Here is a 12035-nt window from a genome sequence, read left to right on the forward strand (position 1 = left end):
CTTGTCTAAATAGGTAGTGGTATGTCTTGCAAAAAATAGATTATATCCATTATCATTTCCTACCTTTTGCTAATTGTAAGAGTATTGGGATATCTGAGTCATAGTTGTTAGTTGTTAGTAGAGAAAGGTAATTTGTGGTCACTCAGGTGGAGACACATCAGAATACTCTCCATATCTTGTACTTCTTAATTGTAAGTTCATTTTGGTGAGGAAGTGATGACCCCAGTGACATGAGTTGTGTCATTTCTGATGTGTCCATGACTATTTCTCTGTGTTTCTCCAGTGTTTGTCTCCCTCTGGTGTCTGTGGTCTCCACCAGAGCTGAGCTGCTGCAACAGCAACTCACCCAAACCAATCCAAAATAAATCACCTGGAAGGTGAAGCATTAAGTTCTGTTCAGCAGGGCAGTAAATTGAAAATAGTGTTTATGAGTTAGAAAAGCAAAGTTTCTGTAAACAGATTGGCAAGGCAAGTGAGTTCATAAATAGGAGTCCTGATTTCACTGCCTCTCTATAAATTCATAAAAAACTTCAGGTTTGCTGGTGCATGTAAGTTATAAATGAAACCAAGGAAATCTGTATTGACTTATTATATCTTTCTTTTGCAGGTACCTATTATTAAACTGACAGATTCCTTCACTGAAGTAAAAGTTGATATAAGCTTTAATGTACAGAATGGGGTTAAAGCAGCCCAGCTCATCAAAGATTTTATCAAGGTTAGGCAACACTCTCATGGAACTACACACTGAGTATTTGATAACTTAATTTTATTTTCTGTTTTACTTCACTGCATCCTTACTAGAGATACATTTTTTTACTTTGTTTTTTGTTGTCTGATAATGATGAGGAGTGGTTTTAAGTTGTAGATATATTGCCTTAAAAGGCATGAAGATACTAAAATACAAGAATAAAATGTGGAGTAGTTCTAATTGTACAATGATTAAGAAAAATGCACTGTTGCCTGGTTTAAGTGTTCTGCCCTTTTAACTACAGTTCATTGAGCTCTGCACTTCTGAATTTCAAGATGGGAGATAGCCTGAAGGTGTTTTTGTGTGTGAAAGCATAGAAAATCAAGTTACCTGGGTTACTTGTGACCCTCTGGCCTTGGGTCTGGGGGTGAGAGGGATCTGTGCCCCTGGGGATGCAGCAGGAGCTGTGTGTGGCAGCAGGGACAAGGCTGGCACCCCAGCCCAAAGAGCAGAGCAGGTCTGGTGCCAGTAGCTGGGGTCAGCTCCCAGAGTGGCCAGTGCCTGGCAGAGAAGTGGCCAGTGAGGATGTGCAGGCTGTGGGTAGGGTCAGGATCAGCACCAGTGCAGGGCAGTGCGGACCAGTGCAGGGAAGCAGCTCTTGGGCAGAGTGGAGGCACTCCCAGCAAGGCTTCCCACACGGTGCTTTCCCACAGGGCTGTTTTCCCAGCAGGCTGAGCCAAGGCTGTGCAGCTGTGCCACCCCACAGCTGGCCTTGAGCGTGGGCAGCTGAGGAGGAGGTGGCATGGGCTGCTGTGGAGGCTCCTTTGTTTGTCTTGGAGAAAACCTGGTGTGTTCTTGCCAAGTGACTTTGTTGTGTTCTTGAGGCACTCTCTATATAACACTTGCAGGGCATTCTCTTGGGTCTTGTTTTGTTCCAGTTAACTTCAGTACTTTACTGAGATGTCATATTTGGCATTAGGCTTGGAAATGCCTCTTTCTCTTCATCCAGGTTATTTAGGAAATCCAAGGCACACACCTTTATTAAGGGTGTGCAGTTTTCCAAGAAAAATCCCATCTTTACATTTTAATATATACTGATATTCAACTTCAGCTTGTGACTGGAAATTCTTAATAGTTCAAAATCTTCAGTTAGACAGTTAGGGATCTTCAGTTAGATAAGGCTCCTAATCCTCACTGAAAGGCTCGTGCAGAGAAGTTCTTGGCAAAATTCTTCTTTTCCTTTAATCTTTTTGCAGTCACGGACATAATGATCCACATTTCATCTGTGACACTAAGGAACTTTTTGGCTCTGTGTTGATAAAAGCAGTGATCTTACTAAGCCTCTTTTGCTCCTCTCCTGTGAGGGGTGTACAGAGTGCAGGTGTAGCCCAGCCCTCACTGCTGTCCCAAAGGCCTGTGTTCACCACACCTCTTAGGGGAATCCATGCAGGTAAAATACCTTTAGGTAACCCCCTTTAAAGGGGTTACCTAAAGGTATTTTGCTTGTTTGAAAATGTTATCTGGGTGTAATAATTTTGAAGGGCTTTCTTTAACTATGGGCATCCATAGTACTTGGAGGACAGGAATCTCAGTGCACTTTGAGCTACCTCTCAATTGTAGCAAGAAGGTTTTGTTACAGATGTCAGTATATCCACAGTTGTTCCTTTGCCATATTTCTCACTTATATGAGAAAAGTGTGTGTGTCTGTGCGTGTGTATATATATATATATATATATATATATATATATATACATATATATATATATATCTCAATCAATATTCAACCCAAATACTTCTGATTTTATGATGTAATAACTTTTTTCTGTTGTTGATATCTGCCACCAGAGTCAAACAGGTAAAATACCTGTGTTCATCACAGGCAGTGCATTGGCTTTTCTCCACTGTTACTAAAAATGATAGGTTAGGTTTGTAGTTAGCTTAAAGACAAAATAAAATAAAACAGATGGTTTCAGTATGCTCTCCATTGTATGCATGCATCACAGTATTGTAACAGCTTTGTTTTTCTCTTTCAGAAATATCCTGTGTTACCATTTCTAGTTTTAGTATTGAAACAGTTCCTGTTGCAGAGGGACCTTAATGAAGTATTTACAGGTGGAATTGGTTCTTATAGTCTCTTTTTAATGGCTGTCAGTTTCCTTCAGGTAAGTTCAATGGAATCTGTCAATGCTATTGGTGCCTAAGGACATCACCTTAAGAAGGAATTTGATCAACCCTCAAATTTAATTATTTAAGTTATCATTTTTTGGGGTTGCACTCCCTTTTCATTTAAAATTCGATATGTGCCATCTGTCTTCTGTTCCTTCTCTGATGCTGATACTTCAGGTACAAAAGGTGTTTGGAACATCTGTTGGTGTTCCTGTGCCAGGCACTGATATATGTGATTCTGATACACATGACATGACATGGGTCATTCATGGTAAAACACCTTGGATATTGTAGAACTTGCTTGGGCCAAGTTCCATAAGGTTGGTGTTAACTGCAGCTGTCCTTTGTAACACTTGGTCTCCAGGTCACACACCTGTATGTGCTTTCACAGATGCAAGTGTCATCTTGGTTCTCTGGGTTTCTAAGCTGATATCAAACAAACATCTTTTACAACTTTCTCTTAAATCTAATAGAATAAAATGCATGAGCTAAATCTATATTGTTGTGCCTAGGAGTGGGAGATACTGGACAAATAAGAAGTAGCTGATTTCTGGCTATATCAGCCCTGTTATTTTCCTGAACTAAATGTTATGTATAACTGTGTTGCCAAGTGTATGTCCATACTTTTCCAGACTGTAATTACTCTAAAACCTGAGCCTGGAACTAGAGCTTGGTGTTTGCTGAGTGCCTTTGCAGTTCCCTGCTGAGCACAAAAGAAATAAGGGCAACATGCATGTAGTTTAAAACCAAAATCTCTCCTAATCCATTTTTTTTCTTATGATGAGTAACAGCACTTCCATTTGCTCATTAAAAAAAAAAAATTTAAAAAGTTAAATTTCATGTCTGTTACAACTCTGAGCTGGTTTTCTTCATTCAGGCTGCCTCTCAGGCTGCTTACTTAACAGTAGAGGGAATCCTGTACATAGCTGTGCACATGAGAAGTCTGTATTTGTATTGCAGACTCGGGTTTGTGAGGTGCAAATATCTGCGTTTTCACAAGAACCCTGCCATTAGTGCTGAAAGTTCACTTATTGGACTAAAAGTTCAAATGCAAAAAGATTAGTGATGGACAGCCTTTTTTTGAAGAGATAATTATTTTATAAAAGTTGTCATAGCATCTTATTTTAAAGATGCAAAACTGCTTTATCAAGGGAAAATACTTTATTTAGATGTATCTATTTTATTATTTTTATTACTGTATTTAGACATCTTTTCTGTGAAAAAGAGAAGAACTTGAAGTCTTAAAAGAATGATTTTTTTTCTCTCTTCTTAATAGCTGCATCCCAGGGAAGATGCCTGTATGCCCAATGCCAACTATGGTGTTCTTTTAATAGAGTTTTTTGAATTATATGGACGTCACTTCAATTATCTGAAGACTGGAATCCGAATAAAGGATGGTGGCTCTTATGTTGCCAAGGATGAAGTGCAGAAAAGCATGTTGGATGGCTATAGACCATCAATGCTGTACATTGAGGATCCATTACAGCCAGGTATCCTCAGAAACCAAAGTGGAATAACAGTACTATTAAATGTTTCATGGATGCACTGCAGGATTTTTTTTCTCTTCATATATTGTACTTGTACCCAGAAAATTGCTGGTCTGGACTTCTTGACATCTAAATCCCTGTAGGTCTTTTAAGCTGTTAATGCTAAAGAAATATATAGATATAGATATATACATATATATGTATAATATTTCTGCTTTATGCTAATCCTCTTCTACAAGAGGTGGCTGCAGTTAGTTGGGACTTAAGGGCAATTTTTAGAACAGATTACTGTCTCCTGCCTGAAAGGTGATAACCACAGTTTCAATCGTACTCATTTATTTATATTTTTATTTTAAGGCAATGATGTTGGGAGGAGTTCCTATGGTGCCATGCAAGTGAAGCAGGCTTTTGATTACGCCTATGTTGTTCTGAGCCATGCTGTTTCCCCAATAGCTAAATATTATCCTAACAATGAAACAGAAAGGTAAGGTCTGCAAGTCTAAATCTCAGACATTCATTGCTTACGTTTTTCTGTGTCTAAAAATTAATTGTGGTGATGGTTTTATTGTTTTTTTTTTTTTTTCCCCTGGTTTGCAGTATATTAGGGAGAATAATTAGAGTAACACAAGAAGTGGCCACATACAGAGACTGGATATCCAAGCAGTGGGGAATGCAAAGCAGAACAGAATCTTCATGTAATGGTGAGTTCTGACCCAGCAGGGCTGAGGGGGAAACTTCCTGCACATTTTGCTTGTATAGATTTTGTTGTTGCTTTGCCTCACATAAGTCTATGTGTGCATCTTAATAGCAGTTTCTTCTTTTTTTTTCAGTATTCATGTCTTTTCATCCAGAAAAGTCAGATTTGTACAAGAGTAAAATGTCCCCATCTTTATTGTACTACAATAGATTTGGTTAGTAGAGAGGTCTGTAAAGAGTGCTGCCGTCCAAAAAGAGACTTTGGGAAAACTTCCAATTTAAATTACCACCTTGTCAGTGTCATGCTTCCTTTGTCCTTTGAATGTGGACAAGGTTTTAACAAGAATTGCTGGGCATGCTCATTTAAATCTGAATTCTTAAATTCCACATTTTTAATAGTAACTTTAAAGTCTAACATACCATATGTGTAAAGGAAGCAATACTTAAGCCAGAATTCACTATGTAAGTGGAATAAGTCTTTTAAACAGAAAAGTCCTGAAATATCAATCATGGTCTTGTTTTTAACAAATGGAAATACACAAAATCTAGCCAGAGGACTTGGTGATAGAGCCCTTTGGAATCACCTTTAACCCACTGCCCATCTTCTGACTTCAGCAGCCAGTTGCCACCCTCTTTTGGTGCAGGTGTATCTGCTGTCTGGAAGTTTTCAAACTAGAATTAATGTTCATACTCTCCAGTTAATTTTAGAATGTTTCCTGTCAGAAGTGTTCTCTTGTTAGTGATTAATCAGAGAAGATGTTTCAAGGACCCGTTCTTTTGGCTAGGCTGGGATTTTTTTTACTTGTTTTTAGAACTTGTGTGAGTGATTTGTCAGCTGGATGTGCTCTGTGCCATTGGAGCTGTCACCCTGCAGGCCCTGAGCTCTCATCACCTCCCTTTTAGCTGCCTATGTGCATGGACATCATGTACATCTCTACCTCCTAAGTGTCTTATTTCAGATAAAACAGCAATTAAAAAAAAAAAAAAACTGTATTAAGGAAGTAATGGTGACAGTAACAGTGGTTGTCTTGTTGATTTAGTTCAGATCTAAGTTCCAATTTTATTTTTATTTTTTTTTAAGGCAGAGCTTAGTGAGATATGAGAGTTATGTATCTTGAATTTTCAGTGTAGGACATCCTACAAGCTTCTATTTGGAGTTCTTCTGATCCTAGCAGCTCCAGCAGAAGAAAAATTGGAGTTGCTGAGTATTGGGAACACAGGAAGAGAATTTAAACCTGTGCTTTTGAGTGCTGTTGAAGCGTGGCATGAAACAATCTACAGCAGTACATCTGAACTTTGTTACTGCCTTCTTCCACATCTTTTGTCCCTAATTTGTCCCTAATTTCCATCTCAAACCACGGGCAGTGCTCAGTGCATTAATGGTTATGTCCACATGTTACTGTCCACGTGGATGTAACATGTATTTTGTATCTTGGGGTTTTTTAAAATAGCCCCTAAGGCATCATATTTTTGCATTTAAATGTGTGGTGATGCTTCTGTTTTGTTTTTACTAGGTAATGGAGTAACCTTGATAGTAGATACTCAGCAGCTGGACAAATGCAACAATAATCTTGCTGAAGAGAATGAAGCACTGGGGAAACCTAGAAATAAAACTTCAGAAACACTTAGTAAACATTCTTCAAATTCTTCATCAGGTCCTTTATCATCATCATCATCCACACTGTCCAGCTCTAGTGATGTAGTAAGTACTGGAAGTTTTCTCACTTTGCTTTTTAGAATTTCTTTGGGTTTTTTCCCTTCTGATTTATATTGTCACAAAATACATTTTGGGAGCTCACAGTCCTAGTCAGTTAATTCATCCAGAATCCTAACTTGCATAAGATGTTAACTCTTATGCAATTTCTACACATACCAGTTGGAGTGTGTTTTTGACACAACACAAGTAGAAACTGAATGTATAGACACCAAGTTCCACAGCCCTCTTTTGTCTGGGAAAACTGTATTTCAAAAGTAAAACAGACTGGTAATCCTAAGCCTCATGCTTTAAAAAACAAACAGGCCAAAAGATCTTTGAAAAAGATCTGTTTGGGAATTTTACTTAAAAAATAAAAGGCAAATCTCAAAACCAGAATCACACATCAATACATCTTTAAATCTGTTTTACTCGATAAGAATTCTGGATTGAAAGAATTTTAATATCTAGTCAAATAAACAAGTTTTCAGTATTGTCCACTGTTAACTTTAGTTTTAAAAGAAAATTCACTTTTAGAAATACTCACTCTTAAGAAAAACTCACTAATCCTTTACATTTTCCTGAAGGATTCTGATGGAACACCTTGCAAAACCTCTAAACAGTTGAGTTGTCGTCAGTCTACCACAAACAGAGTGGGGTCACAAGAAGTGTCACTGGAATCCTCCCAGTCAAGTGGGAAAACACAAAATAGCCAAACAGCCAATACATCCAGCAACACGAACAAATCTCAGGTTTGTGAAATGTTTGAAAACAGCAACTGTGTAGATTATTTGAATATTACACAAATCCTCCATGGAAGGGTAACTTGTTCTGGAAAGGGAACACTGCCTTTTTCACCTCCCTTTTGCCCCATTAAAAAGCTTCCAAGCACTGATTTTATCTAAAGCCACCTGGTTCTCTGTTCAGCTTACACAGATGAACTTGCAACCGTGGCTTTCCCAACTTTAAAACAGATGAAGTTGGTCTGACTTGTACACCAAATTTGCCAGAGGAATTCAGCTATGTTGCACCCATTTCCTCCTTTGCAAAAAGCACATCAGTTCAGTTTTTATTGCAAAATATGAGAAATGAGGTGTGCCTACACTCAGTGAAAGCAGTTAGCAAAAATGTGTGTTTAAAACTCTGACTGACTGCTTTTTTAGGTGTTGATACTTATTGATCTGTCTTCCACTAAGGGAGGTGAAGATTCTTTGTGGTACATTCCATTCACCTTCATTTCCCCCTATAGCCAAACATCCTTATGATGACACCTCTCAGAGCTTATGCATTTAGGAGATTTCCCAAACTGAGGAATGCTTCAGTATTCTGGAAATATTCTATGCCTCTGTATACAATATACCCTGGATATATGCAGTTTAAATTCTTAGACTTTTTCAGAAATTGGATCTTTTATGTTTGAAACATAGTCCAGAGCCTTCTGGAATACTTTCCTTGAAAATAATTCTGCAGACATGCCTCTTATTTGCTGATGGTCTGTGTTCTAACAAGACAATTCACACACCGGGCCTTGGCTATGCTATGAGTGTGTGTTTGTGTTATTGGGCAGAACTAATTCCAGGCTGGAATGTGCATGTCCATGTTCTGACATACCCCATCTCTGAAAAGATGTGGCATAAGATCAGTCCTGCATCAGATTTGAGCAATCTTCCTGTGTTGTCTTGGATTATGGACATTTCTGTAAAATACCTTTATACTTTCCGAAATTCCGAGTGCTCTGCTCCTCTCTGCACTTGTTTGGGGCTAGAGATGAACATATTTTTGCCACCACCCAGGTGGGAGGTTGGCACTGCAGTGCTGCTGTCTCAGCAATGGCCAGGTTCCTTCTGCCATGGCAAGTTTTGCAGGTGTGTTGTTCCCAGGAGTCAGCATGCTGGTTGTGCAGAAGCAGGGCCGTGTGACTGCCGTGCTTCATTCCCTCTGAGGCATTTACCATGTTCTCTTTCCTCCACAGCATGGATCTGCACGCTTATTTCGCTCCTCTAACAAAGGCTTCCAAGGTCCAACAAACTCAAGCCATGGTACCTCAGTCACAAACAAACAGCACCAAGGCAGCAAATCACACCATCAGTTTTTCCACGGCAAAAAGAGGAAACACAAGAGGGATGCAGCCCTGTCAGACCTTTGTAGATAGTTGCCTACTTTATGACTGTTCTTCTGTGTGCAATGATCTCATGCTACAAGATAGTTTGATAGTGACTCCTTGGATCTCTTCTGGAGCTTCAGACTGTTCAGACATAGATTAGCAACTGCATTTTTTTTTTCCCAGCTCGCCACGGAACGGAACATGAAGATTGATCACTGCAAAAAAAAAAAAAAAAAAAAAAGAAAAAAAAAAAAAAAAACGAAAAAATGAAAAAAAAAAGGAAAAAATTAATTTTTTTAAAATGAGGAAAAAGGCTGCTCATTTGATAAGTCATATGCTACAACAGGGTCATTTAGGATATAAAAGCTTGAATGTAAAATAAATGTATTTCCCATCAGCTCATGCTGACCTGTAGAGATAGTACTCAGTGTGTCTAGGGGGTGGTAACAAACAAATAAAACACAAAAAATAGGAAAAAAAGGCAAAAAATTGTATTTTGAGGGAAACCCAGCCTTTAAAGGTGAAAGTAATTTGTGCATGATTTTTTAATTATTTTTGCATATACTTACCATTTTATTGTGTATATATAGATGACCATATAGGAAAACTGACATTTGTAATAGTGGATTTGTTAATACTTTTTACATAACATTACTGTTTAAATTGTAAACATAAATTTTTCTCAGGATTAGTTTGGAAAATAATCTGAATTGTCATCTTAACATCCATATAAAGAGACATTACTAGTTATATTGCTCAGATTTTCTTTTCTTGGCATTTGGAAGATCTCATAGAACTTTTGATCTGTAAAAGCTGTTCCTCTGAAAGAAAGGTTTATGGTGACAAATGAAGATTTTCATTTGTGTAAAGTGTACATGTACTTTGTGTAGACACTGAGCTTGTCATCTCTGAGAAGTAACCTTCACCTTGTTTTCTAGAGTGCCATCATTTCAGGCAATGGGGTTTTATAGTTGCATCCTTCTCTTCCTCCCCTTAGTGGTCTCTCCTCAACCCTTTTTTTTAAAGAAACAGCAAAGGGCCACTTGGGGTTTGGTTTTGGGTGTTTTTTGTTTTTTTTTTTTTTTTTTTGTTTGATTGATGGTGGTGATTGTTTTCTTTTTTTTTTTTTGTTTAAAAAAACAAAACAACAAAACTCAGTTTGTTACAGACGTTTGCATTCCTGGGCTGCTTTAATCCCATGCCTCCTTGTTTGTGCCTTTCCTCCCCCTTCCAGGTCTGGGTTTTTTTGTCTTTTATATTTTTGCTAACTCCTGTAGGAGATGATAACTGTTCAAGCTTTAAGTAAATTTTACAATTAAAGTATTTTTTTCTCACTCCCCTCTTAGGCATTTTTATATATACACTTAATTATTAAAAACAAAACAATTTCAAATAATGAAATATACTTTATATTGCCTTAAAGACCCAAACCTTTCATATCTCATAATATTTCTTCATTGACCTTGTTCTCATTTCATTGAAACTCCACACATGTGTGGTTCAGTCACATCACAAGTCTAGGTTGCAGTACCTTTGATGCCATGCATGCGAACGAAATGGAAAATCGCACTCACAGGCATGGTTTGGAACAGGAGTGGGGACACTTCAGTGCTAGAGAGTTAAGTGGCATTTACTTTCACATATTTCTGTAAAGAGGAGAGTACTTGGTGTACCTGGCTGTATTAAATGCAGCAGTTCTGAGATGATGCTTTTATAAAAAGTACTGTTAGCTTTGAGAAACTTTTTATATACATTTACAGAATACTACAGACCAACCTGACCTTTATGGGCACTAACGAGTGCAATGATTTTTAAAGTAAAATGAGACCAGAACCAATGTTATCACTTAAATTAATAAACATTTTCAATGTGTTAAAGTGTTTTACTTCAAAAAGGAAAATATATATATATATTCCAAAAATACAGCAAGTCATAACATTTACTCCAACACTAAGCTTACATGATGTTAATTTGACAATTTTTTTTTTAATTTTTAGAGTCATATTTTAATTTGATCAGATAATTTTATCAAGATGTTCAGCTTTTCTTCATAGAAACTAGTGAAAGTTGTACCACATTATGCATAGTCACTATTTATTTTGTTTTAGATTATTGTGAATGTGTAGACTTATGTTCACCGCTTAGGGAACAATTATTTATAAATTATATTAATCCAGTATTGTTAGCTGCTATTAGCAAAACTGTTCCAAAACTTAATACTTGCAAAGATCTGTATCGCATTTACCACACTGAAGTGTTTTTAAAAGAATCACCCTCATTGTTGAAAGCAAATGTACTCCTAGGGTGCAGATATTAGTGTTCCAATAAGCATGTGATAATTTTAAGGTGGTGGTAGCGGGAAGATAATCTTGATTCCATTGGGAATCTTAGGTTTGCCTCAATTTATGGTTTTCATAAATTTAATGGAAAAAAGCTTTTCCTGGACTGCTCAAGTTTCTTTTTGGTAAACAGTATCTTTCTAAAAGAAAAAAAAAAAAAGAAAAAAAAAAGAAAAAAAAAAAGCATGAAGGAAAAATTGAGGTATTTTACATTGCCTCAAATGACCAGCATTGTATTCATAAAATACTGTATATCTTGCAAAACTTTATTTAAACGGAACAGTTGAACTGTTCGTTTTTCAATCTGAAGTAAAATACTTTCAAGACCTTTTAGTTTGCCTGCTCATTTGTCTTGTACATTTCATCTCTGTATTTGACTCAAGTCTAATTCCTTTTTGAGTTTCAATACTTTTGTGAAGATTTTGTGAATATATGAGAAAAATAAATGTTTAATCTAACTACTGCAGTTTATCACCATTCTTGACACCCTGTCTTCCCCTTCGCAGCACTGTGGAAAGAGTTGCTCGAGTAACATTTTTTGTAGGATCAGGGTCCTTCCCCAGCTGACTCCTGGCCCCTCTGCATGGACTTTGGAAGGTGATTTTGTTCAGATGGCCCTATTCTGCCTGTTTTCCTTTCAGGAAAGCTGGAGCAGAGTCTGTAAGCCTGAGAATAAATGGAAGATAATAAATGTGTAAAGATTTCTTAATGTATGATTTTGGTCTAATTTTCATCCTCAAATACATAGGAAACTTAGGGAAGGATCCATTTTCCTTCTCTTCTGAAATTGGCTGTGGGTGATGTTGCAGCTGCAGGGCAGCAGCTGCTCAAAGCTGTCATGCTGAGGGAGTTGTGGAGAACT

At 37.4% G+C, this 12035-nt stretch overlaps 1 protein-coding gene across 2 annotated transcripts in view; it reads left to right on the plus strand.

The window, feature by feature from the left end:
* The window catches only part of TENT4B (terminal nucleotidyltransferase 4B), a 41294-nt gene extending 29663 nt beyond the window's left edge, over positions 1-11631 (plus strand). The window contains exons 5-12 of one of the 2 annotated variants that reach the window (XM_059857071.1): positions 608-715; positions 2722-2850; positions 4131-4344; positions 4699-4825; positions 4939-5042; positions 6552-6739; positions 7318-7482; positions 8703-11631. In XM_059857071.1, the coding sequence (XP_059713054.1) occupies positions 608-715; positions 2722-2850; positions 4131-4344; positions 4699-4825; positions 4939-5042; positions 6552-6739; positions 7318-7482; positions 8703-8882 (1215 nt within the window). In that variant the 3' untranslated portion in view covers positions 8883-11631. The remainder of the gene's footprint in view (positions 1-607; positions 716-2721; positions 2851-4130; positions 4345-4698; positions 4826-4938; positions 5043-6551; positions 6740-7317; positions 7483-8702) is intronic. The other variant, XM_059857073.1, reaches the window with a different exon arrangement.
* Positions 11632-12035: the final 404 nt, after the last annotated feature.

The sequence above is a fragment of the Haemorhous mexicanus genome, chromosome 12 (assembly GCF_027477595.1).
Source record: "Haemorhous mexicanus isolate bHaeMex1 chromosome 12, bHaeMex1.pri, whole genome shotgun sequence".
NCBI lineage: Eukaryota > Metazoa > Chordata > Aves > Passeriformes > Fringillidae > Haemorhous > Haemorhous mexicanus.